This window comes from Lissotriton helveticus, chromosome 4_2 (assembly GCF_964261635.1).
Source record: "Lissotriton helveticus chromosome 4_2, aLisHel1.1, whole genome shotgun sequence".
Classification (NCBI taxonomy): Eukaryota; Metazoa; Chordata; class Amphibia; order Caudata; family Salamandridae; genus Lissotriton; species Lissotriton helveticus.
This window is the reverse complement of record NC_136064.1, coordinates 143,329,682-143,357,401: the sequence shown is the minus strand read 5'-3', so window position 1 is coordinate 143,357,401 and position 27,720 is coordinate 143,329,682. Positions and strand designations below refer to the sequence as shown.

Here is a 27,720-nt window from a genome sequence, read left to right as displayed (position 1 = left end):
ATGTTATGCGATGCTATGCAATGTTATGTAATGTTATGTTATGTTAAGCTATGCTATGTAATATTATGTTGTGTTATGTTATGCTATGTTAGATTACGTTATGTTATGTTATGCTGTTATGTTATTTTGTTATGTTATGTTATGTTATTATTATGCCATGCTATGTCATGTTATTTTATGTTATGCTATGTTACATATTGTTATGTTATGCTATGTCATATTATGTTATATTATGATATGCTATGATGTGCTATGCTTTCTTATGCTACGTTATGTCATGTTATGCTATGCTATGCAATGTTATGTTATGCTATGCTATATATTGTTATGTTATGATTATGTTAAGTTATGATTATTATATATTATGTATTGCTATGTTATGGTAGATTATGTTATGTTATGTTATTTTTCATGTTATGTTATGTTATGCAGATTTCTAGAGAACAATAGCACCCGGACAGGATCCAGGCACCGAGCAGGTGTGAGTCAAGGTACAGGTAGGGGATTGTGGGACTGCTCAAAAAGCCAGGTCTGCAGCTTTTTGCGGAACTCAAAAAGTGAGGAGTCATTTTTGTGTAGTGGTGGGGCATTTCATATTTTAGGAGGGATGGAGGAGAATGCTCGACTGTGGGATCTGTTTATCAATATGCGTGGAATTTATGCAAGTCGAAGTCCAGACCATCATATGTGGCATCTATCTGGTCCATCAGGTGGTAGTACCTGCCCCTTTCTCTCACAGATCCTCACCTGGTTGTCTCCTGTGTTCCACATCATGACATCGTCTTCCACCCTGATCTGCCTCCCTTCGGGGGCGCTGGAGTCATAGGTCCCCACCTTCACCAGCCTCATGAAGCCTTCAGGGGAGATCTGGATGTTTATAAAATCAAACACCGCCGGCACATCGCCATTTTTATCAAAGAAGATTTCCTCTCCAGAGCTGGTGTTAAAGCGCACACGCCTCACGTACTGCAGCATCTGAAATTAGAAACAAAAGGAGTGCTAATGAACACATTCCCTTGTTTCATCTTCTTGATCAGTATGGTTTGTGTATGTAGCAGGTAATAGTTGGCTGGAGGTTGTGAAGAAATATTAACTAGCAAATGAAATCCAAACATACACAGAACACTAGTTCATGCACCTTGTGGTGAGGAGACCACTGGTCCATGCACTTGACGTGTTACCCTCATATGCACCTAACGCGGACAGGTGTGAAATCGTTTCTGCTTCCCTGTTCAGTTTCTGGTTTGGTTTCACAATGATGAACACTATGCACAGTAACTCCAGTCATCCAACTTCAACTGACCTCCTTCCATCTGACAGATCAGAGGTTTAATCTGAGTCTGTCCTCTCGATGGCAAGAATGCGGGTGCAGAAAAGGGGATGCATCGGTTCTGATCCGTGCAGCAGCGGTGATGCATTAAGATGCTTTATGTATAAAACTTCAGGATCATCCAATACTGGGTTATCAACCATATGACAGGATGAGTGCTTCTCACAATATAAGAATCTATAGAAGGGGTTTGTTTGTTTTTGTGTTTCTAGTATTTATTATACCTGCCACGTGACAACCTAGATCTAACAAAGCGTCCCCCTCTATTTGAGGACCACCCCCTTCACTCTAGCGAGAAGTTATAACAATGGGATTCATTCTTCCGTGCTGAGCTGACACATACCACTGCAGCCTCATGGACGAAATAACAAAAAGCAACATTTGCAGAGTGTGCGTTGCGGCCTTGAACTAAATGTTCAAAGTGTCGTGATAGTGTATTTACAAAGTGGTTTTGTAAGCAATATGGTTTCAGAGACACTAACCATACCCCGTGATGCAAGCAAATGTGTGTAAAAACTCATGTGAGATAGAGAAGGCAACTTCAGAAACATGTACATGTTAAAATGGCAGTGTGTCTTCCCAGCCTAACTGAGCCATGTGACACTAATATATAGTGACACCCACCCTCCCTAATTACTTGGTCCCTTTGCTCTTTGTGCAGAATGTATCTGTGTTTGGGGGTTTGCCACCATGCAGGTCTGACACTAGAATAATCTACACCCAGTGTAACACCACTGTTTATGATAACAAATTTAGGTTAGACAATATCTTAGAATACAATATTTTGACATTCTACCCTCAGGGGTGGGGGTGTGTGTGACGTAGATCAGTAGGTTAATATTGTATAGGATGAGGATGGTTTAAAAATAGTTTTTATCTCACTAGAATAGGTAAGTAGTCTGCTGCAGAATATGGATTTTCTCAAAGGCTCTATCATGGACATATTATGCAGATAGTCAGGGGTGTCAGGGGTCGCAGCTGTCACTTCTATCTTTTTCCCTGCTACTCCTGGCTCTTCCTTTGTGAACCCTGGTCTCAGAGGGTGCAAACCTTGAGGCCAGGAGTCGCAAAGGAAGTGCCTTGAGAAGAAAAGAGCATGCTAGAAGTCAATACTGCTGGGAACCCTGGCTACCTCTAAATGATGTCCCTGTGCTCTATTTGGGGAAACTACCTTTACCACACAGTTTTTACCATGCAATGCCTTTAACCAGATACATGCCTTTACCATGCATGTATTTACCAGCTGCGGTCCGTGCAGGTAACAGCTGTAAGGTGGTGGGGCCGGGTGGGGGAGGATTCGGAGGGATGAGGTGGATGGAAAATTAAATAAATAATTCATTTTCCCCCTGCATCGTCCCTCGAAATCGTCCCTCACATGGCCCCACCACCCCACCGGTGTTACCTGCAGAGACCCCGGCTGGTCCTTACCAGGCATGCCATCGCTACACATAATGGAAAGTATAGGTAAGCATTTTCAGTAAGTATGATGTTAGTTCACAAAGTTTAAAAAATGTTGGGGCTGATTATGATGGCCAATCTTTTGTATTGCAGTGGGTGCTGCTGGCTGCATCCCCCGCCGCAATAAAAAAGTGGTCCCTTGACATTTCCCTGCACTATGTGGGAGCCACATGGTGCCAGGACATGTGGTGCCCCCCAGTGCCCACTTCGGAGGGCCAGGGGAGAAGAGGGGCCATCCACGGGCCTGCACTGTCCCTTTCTACCAGCCTTTCCATGGTGGGTGAACTGCCATGAATAGGCTGGTGGGGAGGGACATCGTAAACCATAAGGCTTTGCCTGGTAGGCACCACCACAATTGCAGGGATTGCGAGACCCTTGAAGCATCGGTTGGCTAAGAGGAGCCCGTCGGATGCATGGCGGTCAGTGTTTCTGACCACCATCACACCATCCGCCATCCTAATGTGGCGGGCGGTGGAGATGGTTCTGATGGCAGTTAGACCGCCACTGACAACAGTCTCACTACTGGATGTGGGACAATAGGATTTTCTCTGCCATCCAGTCCAGGTTTCTTGCTAGAACGGTATGGCTGAATACCTTCTGCATACAGTCTATCAAACTGATAGACCTGGAGTTGGCCAGATTGTTTTGGTCCCCTTTTTTAAAAATTGGTAAACTCAGCTCCCTCCCATGAGTCCAAAATGTGGGCACCCACTGCAATGCCATTAAAAAGTGACAGCATGTAATTCAACGAATTACTCCGGGAATTTCATCCGGTCCTGGAGCTTTAGAGGGCACAATGGATTCGACTGAGGTTTCTATTTCTTTCTTGGTAAAAATAACCCTTGCTGGATTTGGGGGTAGATATAAGAGAGACATCCCTTTAGTATAGTTAGTGATAGTAGAGTAGTGGGCACCAACGTATTCCTGCCATCCCCTAGCTGTAACATATTCAAATTACCACTCTCTACAAGAAACTAACATTTCCTGAGATCTTTCTGGGGGCACACCTCCCCAATTTGCTTCTACATTTCCTCATCCCAATTCCACTTGGCCTTCTTTATAGCTAGTTTCTACAAGCTCCTTAGATCTCATACTAGGGGTACATTTGTGGTTTTAATAGCTCTAACCGGTTGATTCTTTAAGGATATACACTAACTTGAGAACAATGAGTTCAACTTATTCCCCATCACTGAAATATGTACGTTTGGAATTAACAACAAAATATACTGTAAGTTTATCAAAGAACTTTGCATGTAACCCACTAGCATCGTCCACATTTACTGTGCCCTCAGAATAGGAGTGAACCTCTGGCATCTGAACAAGTAAATCCTGCTTAAATTTTATTAAGTTTAATTTCATCCCCCAAGACTGTGGGCTATTTGAGGTGACCTTTATCATTAGTGTGTAGTACCTCTTTTGTGATCTGATTGCTCCTAGGAGCACTATAAATCCCTTGAAAGGAGTGACTAGCTCCAGACTAAGTGGGTTGTGGTCATGATCAATGTTCTTAATTATAACCATATCAAGTAGTGTGGGCCACAACCTAAGATCTACTAGAAGATAGTCACTACGGCTAGCTCCTGTTGGGCCAATGAAGGTCAGTTTACCTTCTCTATCTGATACGGTCCTGCCATTGGTGGCCATTAATCTATGTTCAACAGTCAGTGTTGTTTAGTTGCAAAGCCGGTTGGGACCATCTCTTAATCAGAGGAAGGTTAAGCAAAGGGACATGCCAGATCAAGGATGTCATCCTCATCCAGAGGTTCAAAAGTTGTGTTAAAATCGCTCCCAACAATCAGGAGATTGCCTATTACCTAGGAGCTCTTCCAAGACCTGCAATTAAAGGATTTAGTTCCCCCTCTGGTACCTCTGGCATTCATATTCTAGAAATCTCCAACGTAGCTGGAGTTGCCTTTCAAGCTAAGAGATTGAATGTCAGGGCTGTTTGTGGATAGCTCCTCAGTTCTGCAGTTGATCCATTTCAGCATTCCACCTGGTGGGTGGCCCTTATCTGATGCTGTTGTGGACAGACACAAATGCCACATAGCCTGGCATAAACGTTGGAGTTAAGCTTCATGTTTCTTGCAAGATACATATATCGTGGGATTGAACCAGCTGTACCCAATGGGGTAGATACAGTTTACTTCTAATTCCGGCCACCTTCCATGAAATTAGTTTAAACAGGTGATGGCTTGTGGGCAACTCGAGTAAAGAGTGGGGAAAGATCTCCAGACCCCTTTCCTCATAAGCAAGTGCCACGTTAAGATTGGTGTTAATGCTATCCTGGCTATGAGTTACATCTTCCCAGATTATTCCCTACTCTGGATGATTGTTAGCGCTTTATGAGAAATAAAAAAAAAAAAATTAGTTGCACAGGGGAATTTGGACCAGCCCTACAGTTTGATGACCTCAATAACGCTTGATTGTTGGAAGATCTGTAAGCTTAAGGGCAAAATTGGGCTGCAGTCAGTCAATATCCGCTAAAGGGGACGATGGAGAAATCCTCTTAGGCTGCAAATTAGAGTTACACGAGGGGGTTAAGGTTGCCAACTGTATTTTGAAAAGGATATTTGACTTGGGTGGGGGAAAGGTCCTAACTTCCATGGCAATAAGATTAAACACTAAAGTCTCATCAGCTAGGGTCAGCTCTATGGCGTCTGTAGTGGTATTAGCTTAAACACATCCCTTTGCATGAAGTATGTCTTTCCTATGCATGGATCTGCACCCTCAAACATGCCTTATTGAATGAATAGACTTATTATTTAGGGATTCCTCATTCTCATACCATGTGGAATATTTAAATTTAGGACCATTAATCATGTAGATTGTTTTAAACTGGGTAGTGAGAGACGTAGAGGGTCCTTTCCAGTGATGTGGCATATCACGCCTCGTATTTTCTCTAGGTTGAGGTTGCAAATGTCTTCATGTTGCCTCATATGCTATTTGACCTAGTTGACCCCCCACGACATATTCAACCATTCTTGTTGTGTAATTATTCAGAAAATGTTTGTAGTCGATACCAGGGGAGTGTCATGTGCAACTGTATGTAACAACTGTCTCCTAATGGCAACATCCCTCATCTGTTAGAGACCAGGTTCTATGCCTTCACTATTGGATTCCCCAAGCCTGAGTAGCAACTTATGAATAAGCCCGGTTAGTGTTCCAATTGTGGTTTTCAGGGCACAAACCTCCTTACGAAAGTCAGATATAGATCTAGTAGCTTCAGGATTAACTTGGACTACATCAATGGACGGGGAGGAACTTCCTTTTTTAGCTTTACCCCTTCCATCTGGTACCTCAGTAACAACGCTCATTTCTGGCAGATCTAACAGAGGTGAAAATCTATTGCTACATGGGAACTCACTAGTAGATGTTGATATGTCAGTGGTTATATTTTGTGACTCATCCAGGGGTATTACATAGGTTTCCCAGGGCTGGGCGCCAGTACCATTGTTAACCTTTCTGAACATGTTGTCTATACACCCTTCTTTAGCAAAAGTTCTGTGAGCTGTGGAGGTCTTATATCTAGGTACAGAGTCAGCAGCAGCTGGAGCCTGTAGTCCCTCCCACTCAAACAGTAAATCATCAGTATGATCAAGGACACAGCTCCCCTTTACAGGGCTCTGTGCCTTCTTGGATTTATTTACTGCTTTGTATACTCCACCGGCCCATGTCACCCCCTCCGCAACCTTCCATTTCTCCATGGGGCTTCCGGCAGACATGGAAAAGACTGAGAAGGGAGATACAAGCGAAGAAGATGAACTTCCAAACCAAAGCACCCAAGAAGGGGTGCAGATAAAGCCTTAGTTTTCAATGGACACAATGCCTTGTGTCTTGTTTGTGCAGGCTTGGGGGAGAGAAAACAAGGCCCCGAGCCACAACAGCCAATGGGGAAAAGCCAACAAAAAAATAAATAGGGTACCACACACACAGTACCTTGAAGTGAGCCCTGAAGTACAGAAGTAAGAGGGGTGGCCCGGCCCAGCCTCTTCCGGGCTATGATGGACAGAGATAGGCCCGCCCTTGCCCTGGGCTTTGCCTGGGCACGGCCCGCATGCATCTTGCACAGCAGGGGGACAGGCAGTGCTTAATGCGTGTTGGTCACGCCTCCCCAACTGCAGCGGCTCTTGGGCAGGTTTCACCCTGGGGCAGGAGTCCCACCAGGGTGTGCAGCTGCAAAGGTTTGTGGCCCCAGTAGGTGGAAGCATCCACACTGTGGAGGAAGAGACAACGCTTTATGCACGTTGGTCACGCCTCCCCACGGCAGAGGCTCAAGGGCAGGTTACACTCTAGGACAGGGAGTCTCACCAGGTGTAAGGCAGCACAAGTTTGCACCCCCCAGCTGTGGCACAAAGGCAAATTACACCCTGGGACAGAAATTCCACCAGGGTGTGTGGCTGCAAAGATTTGTGGCCCCAGCAGGTAGACGCGTCCCCTTCCACTCTCATTAAAATCCTAACTTGTTCTTCCTTCAATACGTCTGAGCCTCCACTCCATTTTCAAAATGGATATACATGGCTCTCTCATCTCTACCCTTGTTAACTTGGCTCAGCCCATGCAACATCAACCTTGCTAAACACGCCGCTGGCTAGGCCTCACATTCCAACATTCACTTCCTCCCCTGTCTGTCATCTTAGTGCATGTGTGTAACACAGGCTCCTAATAAATACGCACAACAGACAGGCCCACAGCAAGACAGAGCACACTGTCCACTCGGCTTACCACGTGTTAGACAGGGTAATCCACTTGACATAACAGCACTGCAAGTTCATCTCTGTGTGACCTTGGCCAGCATCAAGCCTAGGTCAAAAGTAATCCACTGTCATCTATACACAAATGACAACAAACATACAAATCATATGCTCAACTACGAATGAGGTGTGGTTAAAGTAGAAAAGTCCTAGCTTGTATAGAAACAACAGTTGTAAGAGGAAAAGTGTGCAAAAAATCACAAAACTCAACCATTCCAACTCTTCTCACTCAGCACTCACCCCTGTTGAGTAGTAGCCAAAGTGCTACAATTTACATTAATGTGGTCAGGCTTTAGTAGTGGGAGTGTACCATAGGATCCCCCAATGTTCAACCAGGTAGGGGCAGATTGCAGTCACATCTATAGCAATCACAAGTGATGTGGTCAAATGCAGTAAGGATGACAATGTGTTGTGTACGCTGAGTGACGTGTGACCCTAAGTCAAGGGTGGCATGAAAGGAAATGCAGATTTAAAAATCAACAATCCATTGAGGGATATTTCTTCCAAATACATTGACATCTCAGCCCATTCCTAAGTGTCCCAGGTGAGGGTTGTTGCATGTTGATTGAACATCACCCATATGCACTATGGATGCAAATCTAAGGGCGTGGTCTGTCTACCTGTAGATGTTAACAGTGACTGCCTGCTAAAGGCAGTGTTCAGTTGCTGGGCTCTGCATTTTTGTGACCCCGGACAGCTGTCCAAGGACTGCGTCAGGCCAGACTGGCCCACAGCATCCACCCTCAACTAAATCAACTCCACATCATTCCTGTTACTGACAACTGAGGTTCAGACTGCTCGCATGAACCGAGCCAAGAAGGAGATTGTTGCAGTGTTCTGTCGTACTGAATAGGTATACCTTCATGTGTGTCACAAGAGGGGGCTAGAAGGGGCATTGGATGTCCAAGCACACATGAATCTCATTCACTCAGACTGTACTAACAGGACTTGACATAGCCTAGCATTCCCAACCAGACAATTAGATGGACACCATAAATTACACTTTGAAATGTTTAGACTTTGCATAAATGTCTGAAACATAAATGGCACACAAAGACCATGCAGCACCCAGTATTGTACCTGAACAATTTGATGAAACCCTTTGGACACAACAAGCAAAACCCATTCCTGACAGTCTTGTGACAGCCAGTAATCCATATGTAGCTAATTCACATGTGAGTCACCTAAGTTATATCACTATTACAGCCTCTGGCAAATACAAACTGTCTGCCCTCTCAGGTGGAATGTTTGGGCGTGTCATATCCCATCTCTGAACCATATGCCCGAAACAACAACATTTAGAATTTGTGCACATATGTGAAATGCACTAGAAAGTCGCTCAGTTGGGTGGAAAAGGTAGACACATACTCATGATACACATCCCTATGACAGCACTCAACAAACACTTGGCAAACCAGAGTATACTGTATGTCTTGTTGAAGCAACAACATAAAGATTAACACAATGCAAAAAACAAGTTGAATTTACATCAAATGCACACGCTTGAAGTACCACGCATCGTGCTTTGGTTAAAATTAGCTAGCCAAACATCCTCACTCCTCTCTGGCCATCTAGACACACCCAAACACTCATTGTAAATCTTGGATATCATATTGAAACTTACATCAGCCTGGGATAGACCATATATCTTAATACTTTGCTTACCTGCCTCTGGTCTGGTACATAATATATCTGGCTGTAGAAGCAAAGGCGGGGCTTTGTCTGCCCCAATGCAGAATCCAAAGGAACTGCACATGATCATGATGTGGCCAGGGTACATTTGCAAGAATGGGAGATGGCCAGACTATCATACTCTAATTGTGACATGAGACAACAATGAGATGCATATTTCAATGCTAGGTACTGTACAAATCTACAATCATCGCATTACATCACTAGCATTCTAATTGTGTGACAACCATTCATGCACCATATGCTGTGTACACATCCAACTAACACCTACAACAAGTGTGTCTCTGTAAGGACAGAAAAAAAATGTAATTTATTGAGACATGGCCTGGACACACACCATCCACATGATGTCCCCAAACAAAGTCAGGATGGAATGACTAATATCTCATTGTACAGGCCCTGGACAATACAGACCACAGACACCTCGCCTCACAAGATTATCTGCAGTAAGTGGAGTCCTGGGAGGCAACAGTGTTGGTGCAATGTCAGAAGAATGCCCACCTTACACTCCACTCACCATGGGCACAGGAAATGTATAACATGGGTACACAGCCTCGAAGGGCATTGGCCTACAATAACATGCCACCTGTGGCATATTTGTCATTAACACTAGTCTACCAGATGTATCGAAGACACAGACATGGGCCCACCACTATCAAGTCACATACACAACTTGTACCATTACGTTGTTTACAAGTGTGTCCTGGTTGTATGATTTTACAACGCATGCCATTACCCTGCATGCCTTTAAAATGAAAATCTTTACCCCGACTTGCTCTTGGGCGTGCGCTGGAAGTTGGAATAGTTTAATTTACTATTCCAACTCCAGTGTGTGCAACAGTAGGGAAGGTGTTAGAGTTAAATCCAATACCTTTTACCCCCTACTACACACCTTTTGCGTTGCAACGGCATGCGGGGTAATGGCATGTGTTGTAATGCTTGCAGTGTGTGTCCTAAGTCACTATCACGTAGTCAAATTCCACATGTATCCAAATGTCTTGGTGAGACAGTTGTCTTTCTGCACATCACATACATATGCATCATGTGTCTCCTAAGCTGTTGCACATTGCACTATGTTGACATCTGAGAGCATGAACCATGGGGAAGTGTGTTTTCCTAAACAAATGTTTGAGACTTTATTTCACACTCGCAGACAAAGCCAATAGTGACATTGACATTTAGCCAACGGGGGCACAAAATAGCTAGGACACATACATATCAAGAGCTTGAATGGTTTCTAGGAAATCCATGCCATACTAACATCATTGTAGCCCTACATCACAAAAGACACAACAATGACCGTTTACCACAAATCCATTTTGTTGACAGAGAAATATGAAATTGAAAAACAAAAAATGCTTATTCAGCAAACACATCTTTTTGTGACTGAAGCAAAAGGGCCAATGGCCAGTCCAAATGAATATTGCACATGGCCCACAAAGTTCTTCGCCATCAGCGCTTGCCTGCACTTCTCCTGCAAAGGGACACCTCTCACAGGAGGGCCATCAATCCAAGCACCAAAGGGACATGACCAGGGAGGACTGGGTTGGATTTTGGAGGGATGGAATCAGGAGAGAGGTGGAACAATTGCAGTATTAGGGTAAGATGGAGGGGGTGGGTCAACTGCAGTGGGAGTGTTAGATTGAGGGTGAGATGGGCTGGGCTTTACTAGTTTTGGAATTTTGTAATATGTAGTAGTATGAACAGGAATAGGGAGGGCAGGTGAATTCTTGGGCAGGATTTTTTTGGAAGTGGAGGTACTGAGCTGGGATGTGGAAGTATGGGTTTCTGGAGGGAGTTGGAACTTTGGAGACCGGGAGATTTGCTTTCGGTAGGTGATTTGTTTTTTTTTGTTTTTTAGTGGGCGGGGGGTCCGATGGATTTGGGAGGTGTGGGATGGTGGGTTTCTTCTTCTTGGGAGGGGGTTGGTTTGTTTGGTTATGGAACAGCTCAAGGGCAATGAAGTAGCATTTCTGAGCAGAATGGGTACAAGGAGAGGCTAGGATAGGGGTTGTGGAGGCAGAGGGTTGTGTGGTCAGCGGTGTGTCTGTGGATGCTGGTTTGGTGTCTGGTGGTGTGTCTGTGCTGGTGAGTGTGCCATTTGTGTCAGATTAGTATTTCTCTTACTGCACAGGAGTGATGTGGTGACCTTTCCTAATTCCTCTCCATGAGCCCACTGCCCTAGAGGAAATTAACCCCAGTGCAGCTGTGCTCTAAGTGGGAAAAAGGAATGGGGATAGAGAGAAGAGACTGCCCAAATTGGAGGAATCACCTGGTAGGGTTCTTCTGTACCTCTTGAATATGATTTTCCCTTGTCACCTTCCTTCAGTTATTTGGCGCTGAAAAGAATGTTAAACAAGAATTACCCTCCCTCAACAGTTACACATACTTTGGTCTTTGAATTTAACCTTTACTAAATTTTAGATACTCCCACTGCATAAGGCTTTAGCTCCTCTTCAATTATAACGCTAATATTTCTTTCTTTAAGCATCAGTGCCATTATTGTATTGCATATTTGGCATATTATTAGCAATAACGTTTTATGCTCTTCTTGTTTCTTTAGAGCGGTTCTTGCATAAGGAAGATTCTACCACACGCTGGATCAAAGGATAAGGTAAGTATTTTGTTGATTTATTTCTTGTTCTTGAAATGATACCTCTTATCAAAGGACTACGGAATAAACCTTTTGTGAACTGGTCTCAAATGAGAAGGTCAGAGAGTTATCCTTTAAATTCAGAAAGTTCCTTAATTCTAATTTTGCCATTTATTGCCAAGTATTTTAGTTGCTGCTCTCTATCACGTTAATGCAAGATCGTCCTTGGTGAGACACTATACACTGTCATTGTTTATTCAAGGAAGTCAGTGTTTCAGTATTTTACTGAACACTACTCCGAGAGGAGGAGCCGTGAAAGGTCGTAAACTAGGAACTAGGTAATGAGACGAGATAATACTCAGACTCCCTGCCGGAACACTACTCTTTAAATAGGAAGGACGACGATTAATTCACTTCCCAAAAACCAAAGAAAGCTAGATCATGAACATACACCCTCTACCTTAACTAGCTAATGCAACGGGAAACTCTAAGAATGGTTCTTCTCCCTCAAGTCTGTTGGATGAAGTGAGCATTTGAGCAGGTGCACGTGCTTCACATTCTTTCCTTGTCTTCCTGGCTAATTAAACTAGAGTGCTACCGGGAGAGTTGAACTGGCAGACATTTTGTTGATCCATCGCCCCAAGTTCAAACTCCAATTGTTTCTCTTACTTGAAAGTGGTTGTCTTTTTATAATCTTACCCATTAGAGTACTGGGCACAGAAGGACCCTGACAATCTGTCTTGTGATTGTACATGCATGCATGTGGCTGTTGAGGTGGACGCATGTGTATGTTTCCCTGTGTTTGGGTCAGGGTGGGTAGTCAGGACTGGGATGGGGAAGAGGCAGGAGGGGGAGACACAGCTGGATCTGGGATAATGCTGCAGTCAGTGTGGTGGCCAGAGCCTGATTGTATCTCTGTGGGACAGACATATCAGAGGGAATGCCCTCCAGGAATGATACCATTTGTGTGAAATGATTGGTATGCAGCTGGAGGACATTCAGCACTGCTCTCTGCCCCTTAGACATCTGCCTCAGGATATTGATGGCCACCACACGCAGGGCAGCAGGGGAGACAGGGGCAGGGGGTGAGGTGCTTGGCATGAAGGAGGCTCCTCCCCCTCCAGGGGATCTGCCATGGACATGAGGCTAGGGAGTAGCTGGCAGGGTGGAGATGGCAGGGGTGGTGGTGGACTACGATGTAGACGATTCAGTCCCTCAGTCATCCCCTATCTCATGGGAGTCCTCACTGGAGCTTGAGCTGGTCGAGGAGCCAACAGATGTTCCACCTGATGTGCCCTCAGTGAGGCTCCCCTCTTCCTCTGTGCTACTGGTTTCCTCTTGCTCGTATTTAGCACAGGAATTGGTCTGGTGAGCTTCTCCCCCTCGTTCCGTGCTGCTGCCTTCTCTGCTGCCCAGTTCTGATGCTGTAAACAAGAAGTAAAATTAATCACATGAATCGTCCGCATGTACTTGATCCATAGCTATTATGATAAATCTTCACAGAGTAACTACATCAAGAGGACTTGTGCAATTATTTCTGATACTGTTCCATGAATTCCACTTGTTGGTAAGCAAGTTGTGTTCCAGTGTTATTCACTATACATCATGGTGGGTCTTCCTCAGGACTAAAACAGAATAAAGAGCAGCCTTAAATGTATTTAAAGAAATACACAGATGGCAAATCTAAAACGGTACCCATTCGTTTTGCAACATGATATCTCAGACCGCAGCCGGAGTTCACTTGATGTGGTGATCATGTTATTGTTACCCTACTTCAATTGTAGTCCTCTTGCCCAATCGTGGCTTCATTTAAAATATACAGCAGCAGCTAATCTCTTGTATGCTGTCCTCTTGTGTCTGAGACCGTGACACTAAGAAGCCACATAAGCTTTGGTTTGATATGTGATTTACTGGTGTGTGTCTTTGAGTCTCACACTTAAGTGAGCAAACACATTATATGGAACTCCTACAATGGTTTGTTTATGTAATTGTTTGTGTAATGCAGCCATGACATGACAGTGCCCACCCTGTAACAGGAGACAAACTAGGAAAGAACCAGTAAAGGATACTGGAAACAATATTGGATTAGTTATGGCCGGAATTCCAATAACTGTACAGCATGATGGTATAGAAAGGGAACAGTTGAACATATTTAAGCTACGTCTTCACAGAAGAAAGTAAAACTAATGTGTAAGGATCAGTGACTAGGCCAAGGCCTGTCGCTATGATTACACATTGCACTAGAAAAACACACAATTTATGTTTTCTTAATTCATGCCAGAAATATGAACATGCAAATCAGATTGTCTTTTGTTTTCTTTCAGCAAAGTTCTGGAACCAGTGCTGTGGTAGCAAAACGCCATCTAGTACAGAGCCTCTGAAGTTACATCGAAAGTTCAGTCAACCTTGATAAACCAGAAAAAATTATTTGTCCATTTAAGGACTTACTGAAAGTTCACCATGGTTTCAATTCAGTGCATGGGAGGACGGACACGTGGCACAATTCTCTATTCTTCGAGGCAACTAATGTTTTGATAAAAAAACTTCAGCACCTCTGTAGAGAAGGATTGATAGTCTGCTCTGTCCTGGCACACAGCTCCTCTGAGACCAAAAGAATAAAGGAACTCCAGGCAAGAAGAGAATTAAAGAGCTTTAACAAAACTGACAAGACTTCCATCCTTGCTATGAAGCTTCGGATGGAGAAGGATACCAGTGCATATAAGTGTTAAGTGCAGCCGCAGCTGCAGTAGCCGCTGGGTACGTGAACATAACATGGGAATGGCTGGGGCCAGTTCCGTGGCATAGAGTGGATAGGGAGCCCAGCCATCTGGGGTTGCAGAGATCAGAGCTGTTCCCGTCAGGTCATATGGGTCCCATGCAATAAAGTGCGTGCCAAGGGCAGGGTACAGATTGGTGGGATTTGGAGTAACCATTAGCTAGTTATTGGCCATATTGGTGTTAGCTGTTGCAAATTCTAACCGCATGGTATGTGGGTTCTCTGGATCAAAGTCAATGGCATTTAAGTAAAACTTCTGCACCAGCACGGTTGTCAAAAGTAACACATCCAACAGGCTGTTTTGAGGTAAGCTTGATTAAGGATCCTTGAATGGTCGAGCAGTGGATACAATTTTCTTAGTTTGATATCAACTGGAATTCCACTCACAAATAGTGTTCGTACCTCCTCCTCGATGCTGTTCAGTTTCTCCCCATCCTGCTTGTGGCTGGTCATGGTGCAGAGGTCATTGGCCGCTCCCTCCAGAGTACCCATGGTGTTGAGGGGCTTCTTTATTTTTGGTTTAGTGGTCTCCCTACCCCTCAAGGCAGCAGCTTTAGTATGAGTGTTGGCTTCATGGTGAGATGTGTGCGGGATGATTGTGTGGTGCAGGAGAATTATTGTGCCTAAAGTGTTGCTCCAAGAGGTGGCTTGTTTGTTACCGCTTTGCCTTTCCCTGTTTTCCCTTTTTTAACAGGCTGGAGAAGAGGAAAGAAAAAATTAAGTGTGCTTTAGTGTCTGAGAGTGTGCTGTGAAGATGCAGTGGTGTTCATAATTTCCATTGTGAGACGATGTGTGTATGTGGTTTCCTAAATATCAGGCATTACATGATCATATTGTGGGTATATTTGAACCAGGTGATTGTTCTCACAAACCAACATGTAGGCCTATTTGGTTGTGAGTTGATGAGTATGTCATGCTTGCTTGACATGAACAGTGACAGACATTGGTCAATGTTACACTACTGCACTCTAATTGCTGTGTCATCATACCTTGGAAACATGTTTAGCAAGGGTCAGAACGCTGTGAACTAACACCAACTCTGTTTACCCTCCATACATAGGTATTGTACACAGCCTCCAGTGTACAGGCCCTTTCCAGACCTACTAACATTGGAGGAATGGGACATCATCAAGGAGGGCAACAATTGATGAGTTGTGCCAGTGGTTGTCGCCTTATTTGCAGTTTGTGGCACTTATCCTACAGCACTAACACCCAAGGTGAAGGTGATGACAGCATTGCATATCTTTGCCACTGGATCTTTCCAGTACACAGTGACAACATCAAGTAGAATGTCCCAGCAATTTCTGAGCTATGTCCTGCAGGATGTGTTGCATGCATTGATCCATTACCTGGACAACTACATCAAGTTTTCTTAACCAGGAGAGCTGTCTAACATCCCACGCACCTGTGCCACTTTCCCTGGCTCTGAACATGACACACATATCCTGTGTAACAGCATCATCTCCCATTTGATGTCTCAAATGCAATGTGATCAGACCTGGCTTGTTGGTAGGTGATGCTGTATGTGTATTGTGTATATTGTAGTGTATGTTTGTTGTATGTCAGATAGTGATATGTTGATTGACAACTGAAGTATTTTCTGTGTTTACTGTAGGAGACTCTGGATACCCCAACCAGCCATGGTAACTGACAACACTGCACAACAGAGTCCTTGACCAGAGGTGCGCTTCAATGAGGCCCAAGGTTGGACCAGGCTGGTAGTGGACCGAATCTTTGGACTCCTGAAGTTCAGATTCCGCTGTCTGGATAAAACTGGAGGAGCCGTCCAGTATGCCCCAGGAAAGGTGTGCCAGATAATTGTGGCTTACAGCATGCTACACAAGGTGGCAATACATAAGGGCATACCTCTGATTGTGGACGATGGAGCCCAGAAGGTACCATGGAGTGAAGATCCAAGACGGGCCATGATGACAGTGGTGATGATGAAAGTGGAGTGAATTTGAGACAGCTTAGCCACAACTTGTTCACATGACTGTAAGTATGCAATGAGAAGAGGTGACAGACCACCATTGCTTGTTGTCTGGTGGATAATGCGTGTGTATGCTTGTGAGTGTATGATAATTGTCCTTAGGTTTTTTCTAAGATGGTTCATTGAAATGGGCAGGTTAACTATTCTTTATCTACTGACTTTGTTCTATATTTTTTCTTACCAGGGTACTTTGCCATGTCATCTACAGAGTGGACTTGCAAGTTTTGACCTCATAAGACACATGATACTGTGAAAGACACCAACATGGAAATGTTGTAGGACTCCCTGGCACGCACTTCCCTCTGACCTGAAAGTCTGGTGATTTTATTTTGAGTGCCCTTCAGTACTGTGTGATGTGATTTTACTTTGTGTTTCAGGCACCAGATTGTATTTGAAGAATAAACATGTGTTCCACATGAATATGTGCCTTGTCTGAAATCACATATCGAAAGGGATCTCTGAATAAAGTTTTACCATGAAGAACTGGTTTGCTAACAATGATTGTTGTTTGTGCTAGCAAATAGTGATAGTTGTGTAGACAGTTTACCTCCTGTGAATACTTACAGTGTACTACGGGTTGTGTGATAACCTGGTTGTGTATATCTATCATGCTTTGCCAAGGTACATTTACTTATTAGCCCTTAGTTTACTACTTGGAAGTCATTTATTATGTTGGTGACAATTTCTTTTTGTAATTTTGCAGGAGATTACAGTATCGTATAGTGGTGTGCTCATAAAGAAAAAACAGACCATTCAGATATGAGTTGGCTCAGTTATTTGAGTCTAAAGTCCAACTTTGATCATCCATCCAATAAGGGATACTTATTGATGACAATCAACAAAGTGCACGCTTGGCACAAACTGGATGATATCAGGGACACATTTTCCCTTCCTTGGGGTGGTGTCTTGCTATCTGACTCTCACAGATTTTTTGTCAGATGCACCTTCACACGTTTGGTTGGGGGACCCGCATTTGCAGGCTCCTGTGGAACAGGGGACTCTCTGTCAGACTCCACATCCCTCCCTGTGGCTTATGCAGATGTTGATGAACCAGATGTTGTGGGCATACAGGGTGGTGCGGTCAAGTGACTTGCAATCTACTTGAGGCTGATACCGATATCCCACAGCACCCCAGTCATGTTCTCACATTTTTGGTTAAAAGTGTCCAGCAGTTGTCTTGGCCTGCCAGCAGTTTTTCTCCCTGGTAACCCTCGTAGGTGTTGATCAACAGGGGGAGGTTTGGGTGTTCTTCGGCAGCACCAGCTGCTTGTTAGCATGGATCCACATGGCCCCTTCCACCACCACTACCCACCAAAGCAGGCTCAGATGTTGGTAGCACAGTCAACACTGAGCCTCTTTCCTCATTGACGGGGTGTTGTTGTCAGACAACTCAAGAATGCTCGGTGTTGCTGTGTGGTTGGCGGTATTCTGGGCTGCTATGTCAGTCAGGGTAAGGGTCAGCTGCATGTTGTCAGCTGGGGCGGGAGAGGTTGCAGTAGATCCTGCTGTAGCTAATGGTGCTATGTGCCGACCAAAACCTTGTCCGAGAATTCATGAGAATCTGCCATGTCGGAGACCTCATGGTCAGCCGGAGTCTGGGATTGGCTGTTCTCATTTGGTCAGGTAGAGTTCCCAGCTGGCCCTGTAGGGACAGAAATGATATATTAATTAAAGTGAATGTCCACTGTACCTCAAATCATACACATTACTTAGGTGACTGAGCTTAAAAATTATTTAATGTAGACAGCTCTCCTAATCAAAGAAGCTGACCTATGTTTTTGGGGAACAAAGCAATTCTGAAAAGATGTGGATTGGTGATCTGCTTCACCTACGTGCATAAATTGTAGGCCTGGGACATGAGCTCCAATCCGTTTGGGGAGTGCAGAAAACTCTGCTCCGTGCAGTGCAGCAGACTTTTTTCTCAACTCGCATTCGCAAACAGTAAGTTGGCGAGTGCAAGCGGACGCTTGGGTAGAATTTCTAATTGAGCGGCAGGAAGATAAGCACAAATGACAGTTTGCACTGTACTCCGCCACTTGCGGAACGATGCAGAGTATTTATGTCACTTCACGGAGTTCTGCATACTGAAACTACTCGAACTACACCAAGGCCTGATTAAGGGGAATGTTTTGTTTAGTCCAAAAACATTGACTTGTTCCTGACACTCTGTGGATGACACCGGTGGGTTGGTGTTCTCCACATCAGTGACATCTGTACTCTTTTGATCTCAATGCTGGGGCTTGTCAGGCCTGCGTACTGGGATTAATCTATGTCTCACCAGTCACATAGGTGTGGCTGCCTACACACTCACAGTCGTTTGCTTTCCCTGGAATTGTGTGGTTATGGAGTGAGTGAGGTTATTATTGTTCTCATCTCATGACACTCAAGTGAAGGTCTGAAGCCAATGTGTGACTACATAGCTTTATGCCTACACAGGTACATTTGGTATTTGGTAAATTGACTCCATAGTCAAAAGAGATCACAAACTCTGCTTTCTGCTATTTTGTGGCTAACTAATTTCATGAGTTGGGGTTTGAGTGACGATGGTGTATTTGTAAAACTTACATTCCTGCTCCCACCCAACCAACCAGGCCACCAGGAAGAGTTTTGTCTAGAAAATGATAGGAAGCTTACATGAAAGATGTGTGTCACTGGTGTATGGTGTTTGTAGCACAAGATCAAATTTAGTATTTGTGATTGGGTAGACAGCAGTCCCCAGTGTCAGACATCTTGCTAGTATACCTTCACTCACTGTCAGGTTGCCATAGGCCCAGATGAAGGGGTTGTGGTGTGGAGGAGCTTTTGGTATTACTCCAACTCCCATTAGGCTCTGTCTTGCCCACACTCTACCCGCCCATCCCTAATGACCCACCAAGGACTATACTTACCTGACTGTGAGTGGAAATGTTCTAGCACACAATGGAGTACACTGCGGACTGGTGTTTGGAACAAAAGGCAACAGTCTCATCCATCTTGCGAGTCCATTTCCACTCGCTATCTGGTGAGCATAGTTCCTAGTTGGCTTTTTGGGCTGGGTGGGAATGTGTGTCGAACAAGGCCTGATGGGAGGTGTTGTGATTTCAAGCACTCCTCCTCCCACCGAGCCCAACATGCCCATCTGGAATTATGCTTACCTGATAGTGAGTTAATGTGTAGTAGCTAGATAGTTCACAGTGGTGCCTGTTGTCTGAGTTGAGCACAACTCCCATCATGGATTTGTGCTCCAAAGACCAGTACCCAGAATCAGCCACCTTGCTAGTCCATTCTCTACTCACTGTCAGTTAGCCATAGGCCCTAATGAAGTGGGTGTGCTGTGTTGAGGAAGGAGTGGTTGCCATTACTCCATTTCCCATCAGGCATAACCATACACACACTCATCCCACTCAACCTAAACAGCAGCCCTGTGATTCTGTTTTCCTGAGAGTGAGGGGAAATGTACAGGCAAATTGACTGACACTGTTGCATGGTGTTATACCTGTCCCCAAATTTCATCAAGGCTTTTTGGTACAAACATCTGTGCCCGATGTCAGCCATGTTGAAGGTAGGTTTTCCCTCACTGTCAGGAAAGTAGAGTTACAGCTGTGCCGGTTGGGCTTAGAGGGAGGAGGAATTTTTGCAATAACTCAATCCCCTATCAGCACCAAACCTACACACACCTTCTCACACAGCCCAGCCAGCCTACCTGGAACTCTTCTTTCTTGACAGTGAGTGGAAATGTACTATCAATAAGGCTGACACTGAGCACTGGTGTTTGAAGCACAAAGCCTGATGGGAGTTGGGGACAGGTGAAACAACAGGCACCATTGCCAGCTATTCTGCTAGTACATTTTGACCACTGTGAGGTAAGTATCACTCCTGAAGGGCTGGTTGGGCTGGGAGGAAAGAGTTTGCATAGGTCAGGGCCTAACAAAACACCAGTCCCCAGTGTACTTCCAATTAATGCTTGTCTCAGAATGGTTCAGAAAAACTTGTTCCAGGGCCAGAGCTTTCTACTATTTGGCCCCTTGCTACTGAAATAAACTTCCTTATTCAGATATGGAAGTGCACAGATCACCGTATTTTCAGAGAATTTCTCAAATACGAGCTATACCAACACTAATGCTACCTAGTTCGCTGGTCACTGATGGGCTGAGCTACCTCTCTTGGGGGGATTAATGTGCGTTATAAGTTAAAATAACATACCAATACATGTATTCTCTGTCTGTGTCACCTGCTTTGTGCATTATGATTGACAGAAGTAAAAATATCCAAAGAACACCTATTTTCTGAATTTTTCTGTATTTAAAAACAAATAGAGACAGGAAAATTAATGTTTTTCTGTCTTGGGAACTGGGAGCCCTAATTATATATGATGCCATGCAAAGCCACATTGTGTGGCTTTAAATGGCCTCAAATACATATAGTAAGGCAAGACAGCTCAAATTCCTGTGTTGCCTTACTCTGTGCTAGGGAGGCGTTCCACGGGCGTTGCTGTCGGTGTTCCCACACAACGTCCATGGATTTCGATGCATCCCCAGAGTTACAAGAGTATGTAAACTTGGGGATATGCCAAAACCTTATGCCTCCCACGGGAGACTCAACACGGACAAATATATATATCTCTCCTAGTTTTTTTATCGTTCAATCTGCAGCACACATAGAAAGAAGAAAAACCCTCCCTTCCTGCACAAAAACAATCCTGCCTAAAACGCAGACAGCCTTGGAGTATGACGCACCAGCACACCAGGAAAAGACATTGTCAGTGCCATTCCTCACAATCGGTGAGGTCACGTAGTGTCTTCATTCAATGTCTGATTCCCCCGCTTGGAATTATTTGCACAGGAAGCCTGCTTCTTTTATGGCATATAGCTGAATAATTGTCATTTGATGGCCAGTAAATTTGAAGTTTGTTTGGAACAGGCGAAGGAGCACTGCCCCATTTCTAAATAAAACAGGTCCTCACTAGGAGTGTTGTGCCTCCGGAACGGCCAAACTTGTTCATGTCTGTACAACACCACCAGTGAACTATGGAGGTCCCTTTCTGCCCCAATGTCCTGATGAGGCCCAGATGAAAAGGGCTGAAACGTGTCAACCTGATATAAAAGAGAAGCCCACACAAATAAGACATTGCAGTAAACCTTGTGCCAATTGGTGCTGTACTAAGGGCTATCCTGTTACTATTGGTTGAGAACCATAATTTATGAATAGAACGCGTTTTGTCGCAATCCCTTAAAGAAATTAGGGCATCAAGGAATCTTTCCATTTGTTCATTTGTGTATTTAAGTATGTCGAATGCATATATGGGTAACAAAAAAACACCTTTGTGTATCATTTTATTGTTCGTATATCCAGATAATTGGTTCTTGACAAATATACATACTATGATCTAAACCTAGTGCATTGTCTGACATGTGTTAGTGCATACAAAAAACATATCTGCTTTTCTTGGAGAAATTGTAACGTTTGAGGGATTAATTAAGGTTTCCTTCATTGTTTAAAACATCTATCCTTGATCAATTATGCAGTATCCATAATTTATTCTTGCCGTGCATATTGTCCATGTGTTTGTGGAGTATTAGGACAACCCCCCTTTCTTGTTGAGAGCAGGAAATGACAGGCACGAGTTGTATTGCATCGACACTGAGCATTCCTGTCCTTTCCTGCTGACGTGGGCCAGAGCAGCAAGGTGCCAAAAGCCCATGAATCTGGGCCCAAATCTTTAAAGTTTCGACTGGCTATCTTCCAACTAGCCCAGCCCCTGGAGAGCAGGTCAAGTTGTGTTATTCGCCCAAGCCTTAATTCAGATGTGTGACCTCCCTTCTCTAGGTATTTCAAAGAACCCTAATTCTAGGTAGGCCTTCCCTGCTTGTGTGATTGGATTCTTTGAGGCTGTAATTTGAGATGTTGCTGCCCCACACCTCCCTTGTCCACCTTTGCTTTCTGGGAGAATCATTCTGGTGAAAGAACACTCTGCCCCAAAGATATGTTGTAAGGGTTCAGGTCACAACAGACTTGTGAATGTCATCGGCAGTGTATCCAGCCCAAGTCCATTGGATCATGCAGGAGAGAGGTTCTTCACTAGGTCATTTCTGGATATTGAGCTCCAGCAGTTCTACGCCTCAATGTTTCTTCTTGGAATTCTCTGCAATGCCCTCATTCCAAAGTGGATGTTCTTTAGGCAGTTACAGAGGCATTTCACTATTTCAAATGGAAATGGAGGGCTTATGTCTGTTGGACCATAACACCACACTGAGAGACTTTGGTAATTCTTCACATTCAAACATTTTTGAGACACTAATAATCAAGTTCTTCTCGAATAAGGAAAGAATACCTGGAATGATGATGTTGTTAGAGCGATTTCCAGGCACTCGAATGCAGCCGTTAGTAGTTTCACAATGAACAAAAAACACCAATCAAAACCCCTCCCTGCCATAGCTTTAGATGTTGTAAATCAAGACATCTATGGTTCTGGAAGGGTCCCATCTCAGTAGAATGTGGTGTTTCTTCACAGAATAAAATTTGTTGAGACACTATTAATCAAGTTCTTCTCAAATAAGGAAACAATACCCTGAATATTTATAGATTAGTCTTCAGGCATTCTAATGCGGCCTATAGTAGTTTTTCAATCAATAAAAGAGCACCAAAATATAAATCAATATCCTCCTACCTGCCACGGCTTTGGATGGTGTGTGTCAGCACAACTGCCGTTCTGGAAGGGTCCCATCCCAGGTGTGCATGAGATCAGGTCCTGCAGAGCGTGTGCCAGGGCGTACACTGCCAGGTAAATGTGATACGTATAACTCATATCAGACAATACAAACAAAGACTCCACATCTTCAAGCACCTCTGTGCCAGTGCACTGCAGCTCCCCATTCTTAGCGTCCACTGGCCCTGATCCTGAAGAGCTGGCATTGTTTGGCCACTTACACCCAAAGGCTGCTTCCCAGAAGGCATGGATGAAAATATCTCCAGGAAATCTGTCAGGGTGAAGGCTCTCTAGGAATGGTTTGAATCCGGGCATGTCAGGGGCATGGAGCACCATTGCCAAGGAACCATTCAATATTCTCAAAGAGGACCATGGGAAATAATCTGGAGTTATTGTTAAAGTACCTGTGAAAATCCACATTCTATCAGTTACGTTCAAGTCATTCAACTCCTGTAGAAGAGGTTTAAGTTCCATCTCATAACAATCGCAGATGATAACTCTGGCAGAGGAGATCCGTATCCTTTCGGCGATGTTCCTCATCTTTTCCGTTGAGAATTTGTCCTGGATTGTTACCCAGAATGAGAAGCAGACTCCCACGCTCTTCAAATCTTCCCGCAGATCCTTGCTCCACATGAAGAAGATGTCAACATCTCCAGATATGAGTCCTATCCAAGTCCAACCAAAGTGCTTCACTAACTGTGCTAATGCAGTAGCCTGAGGTCTATCTGGTGGAACGGTGCGTAGAAACGATGGGAACTGAGATTTGTCACTCAGGGCTTCGTGCCCTGCTCCATAACTGATCTAAAAAGAAGCACAATGAACAGAGCACTACATTACATCCTAGGAGAAATTCTGATACTTTTAGTTTAACACCATTCAAAACAACAATGACATTTTAATTTCCAAGATATGATATCACACGCTACAACATTTAAAATGACATAAATTACAACTATTGTAAGAGTTTCATTTGTATTAGAAAGGCAACCTGCAAACAAATCCCTCAATTTTTCTCAGTTTCTAAATCAAGGCTGAAAATAAGTACATATAATTGTATCATAAAGAGGAGGGGGGAAAAGCAATAAGATGAAGAGGTAAATGTTATGTGAACCTATCTAAAGTTGGCACCTACATACTAACTCCTACACATGTGTGCAAGCACACGCAGACACATAAACACACACACATGCACACAGAGCCCCCAAACACACTTATACTGTTATATAATTAGACCTTGATGCACTGAGTGAATCAGCAAATACCTTGAGACATTCATGCTAGTGACAAATTGTGTACGCCTAGCTTAACAATGTATTTTTACCTATCTTACAAACATGTGTGCCACCATTGAGCTTATCACATGTAATAAACCCACAGACCTGGGTAACAATGTCAATAGCACCATTGATTCTCAGTGAAGAGAAGCACTCTGGGAATTGTACATGTCCTCCTCTGTCAATCTATTGGAGAAATACAACTTATCCAAACATAACTATTATTGCTACGTATGCACTATGTAAATCCTTATCCTATACTGTGCTGCATAATCTTTCTCAAGTACACCAGAAAACTCTTCATAGACATCAGGCAATATGGTGTGTCCAGTTTTTAGGATTTTTATTTTGTTTAAATCTTTTTATTAGGGTTTTACATTTTCAAGCAATATCCCTTGCGGGACATACAACAAATCACAGGTCTGTCATTGTATACGTAAACAGTGTTCACCATTAGTAATAATGGTTTTACAACAGTATATGGACTCCAGTCTTTGGAATGTAGCAGGTGTGATGAAGAAAGGGATCCTGATCGCGTCCCCTGAGTGTGCCGTCAAGCTGTCTTATTGTTGCATGTCGGTCCTGCGTATGCCTGACCTCACTCACGGTGTGGTAGCTGGGTCGGAGTAGATCTATTGCCCCTTCTGATAGCGAGGTACCCTCGTGGAGGTGTGCGAGTGATTATGTTTGTGTAACTGAGTTGGACTTTGAACCGCCGACTGAAACTAGGCTAGTAACGATGGAGGGGGGGTACCTCCCAAAAGATAACCAGGGAAGAGAATGAAGGTGGGCGACTGGGTGGGGGGGAGGGCGAGAAGTGCGGTGGATGAGGGCAAGCAGCCCATGTGGTCAGTATGCAGACTGGTTGCCAGGCAGCGGGGGGTTGACGTGCATGGCCCAGAGCGGGTGTGTCCGCCTCTCTATGCCTTCCATGTGTCAGCGTGTTGGAGGTGGACTAAAGTCTGTAAGGTGTGATGTATTCTAAGCCAGTCCGGTTGCAGGGTTAGACAGCCCCACTTCTCAGATCCCAGTAAGCTCGGCCACTGCCTATCAGTTGACTGTGTGTCAGGAACTGACCCCGCGGGAGGCCGTACCACTCGACTAGTTGATCATATGTCTTCAATTGCCCTTCGTTGAACAAGGCTTCCATCTCCATCACTCCACTGTCAGTCCACGTCCGCAGGTCTCCCTCGGTATAGTATCCCTCTTTTCGAGGAAAGTCCACCAGGGGGAGCAGAGGGGAGTACAACGGTTGCCCCTTCAACAGTCGGTGGATCCGCAGCATGCACTTGCGGGCTACAGTAACCTGTATCGGGTGTGTGCAAGCCGGTTTGGAGCCTGGCATTGGTAGTCGTCTAATGGCGGGCAAAGACAGCCCCCCTCCATCAGTGACCGTCTCGCCCAGGTGTCTCTCAGCTGTTCAGTGAGACAACCATTGGAGCTGCGTGGCCAGGAAATATGACTCAAATGACTGGGCGCCCAGGCCTCCTTCTGTTGTGGGCAGCTATAGAGTGCGCAGGGCTATTCTGTGCCGCCCGTCCCCCAGATTAGTGTTGTGAGAAGCGTGTCCAATTTGTGAAAAAAGGACCGGGGTGGGATCACCGGTAGGTTAGTGAAGTGATACAGTAGACTGGGCACCATTATCATTTTAGCTACGGCTACCCGCCGTATAGGAGCTAGTGGGAGTGTCTTCCAAAAACCGATTGCAGAGCGGAGGCCTGCCAACACTTTCCGATGATTTCCCTCGTACAAAACCTTGGGTGATCAGTATAGGCGCACTCCGAGGTATCTGGGGGCCACCTCACTCCATTTCAGGGTGTGTGTGGATAATTGCATATCATGGGGTGCCAGATCAGGGCCAAGTGGGTAGATTGCCGATTTTCTCCAATTAACTTTAAGGCCTGATATGGCTCCAAAGTCCTGCAGCATGCCCCACAGTGAAGTGAGGTCCCCTGTCGCATCTCGAACATATACAAGCAGGTCGTCTGCATATAGTGAGACGCAATGGAACCCGTGTGCTATCGGAATGCCCCATTCCTCCCCCTCCCTCCGCAACCGGATAGCCAGGGGCTCCACCACCAGCGCGAACAGGAGGGGGCACCCCTGTCTGGTTCCCCTCTCCACCGGAAACGGGGCCAAAACAAGTTACCCGATCCTTACCCTGGAGGTGAGTCCCCTGTAAAGGAGCCTGGTATACGCCGTCATTGTGGGGCCTATCTGTATTGCCCGCAGGATGGCGAAGAGGTGAGGCAAGTTCAGGGTATCGAACGCCTTCTCTAGGTCGAATATTAGGCAGGCCACCTGCGGGAACCGATCCACAACAGTGTCTTGTATGTGAAACAGCTTACGTAGATTGTGGGAGGTGTTGCGTCTGGGCACCAATCCGCATTGGTCGGGATGCACCAAGGCCAGGAGGATTTGGCTATAGCGGTCAGCTAGTATCTTTCTCAGAATTTTCTAATCTGCATTCAGCAGTCTGACCGGTCTATAGGAGGCCGGGAGTGTTGGGTCCCTATGCGGTTTCGACTAGCGACTCGCGGAACGATTCTGGCAGCATGTCCCCGGCCAGGGCCCCTTCGAATATTAGCCCCAGATGGGGTGTCGTTTCGGTCAGGAAGGTCCTGTAGTACTCCAGGGGGAACCCGTCCATACCCGCCGCCTTTTTCCTTGCTAGCGAGCCTATGGCCTGCTTGATGCCAGAGGGTGTAATTTTACCGTCCAGGTCCTTTCTGTCCGCTTGAGATATTGCGGGCATGTGCGATGGGTTCAGAAACTGAGTGAGGTCGCGGAGGGCCGCCGGTGCCGGGGCCCGGTATACCTCAGCCTAATGGTCACGAAATATGTGCAGGATGTCGAGCTGGGAATGCTTAAGCTGTCCGTGTGCATCCACGAGTTCTGTTATGGGGTGAGACATCGTGTCTTTTTTTATTTTTTTAAACACATTTTATTGATAGATCACAAAAGAATAGGAAGAGATCGCAGCTCTCTGTAACCCAGAGACGTCTGCCAGACATAAGTGTACATGTAATATAATGCAATCCATCTCGATTTTCATCAGTAAGACATTGAAATCATTGCAAGTAACTGATCCCCCCTCCCTTCCCTACCCCCCCCAACTGTCCCCAACTCCCACCTGCCCGCATCCCTCCCCCCTTGCACGGTTTCCGACAA

At 44.9% G+C, this 27,720-nt stretch overlaps 1 protein-coding gene and 1 pseudogene across 1 annotated transcript in view; both read right to left on the bottom strand.

Moving 5' to 3' along the window:
- Positions 1 to 13,303, bottom strand: part of LOC144751988 (vomeronasal type-2 receptor 116-like) — a 55,465-nt gene extending 42,162 nt beyond the window's left edge. Inside the window, exons 1-3 of the mRNA XM_078639946.1 lie at positions 13,295 to 13,303; positions 13,072 to 13,248; positions 748 to 975 (exon numbers count right to left, since the gene is read on the bottom strand). Of these exons, the coding sequence (XP_078496072.1) occupies positions 748 to 975; positions 13,072 to 13,248; positions 13,295 to 13,303 (414 nt within the window). The remainder of the gene's footprint in view (positions 1 to 747; positions 976 to 13,071; positions 13,249 to 13,294) is intronic.
- A 1,173-nt stretch (positions 13,304 to 14,476) lies between these two features.
- LOC144752133 (RNA-binding protein with multiple splicing 2 pseudogene) lies at positions 14,477 to 15,053 on the bottom strand (annotated as a pseudogene).
- Between the last annotated feature and the right edge of the window lie 12,667 nt (positions 15,054 to 27,720).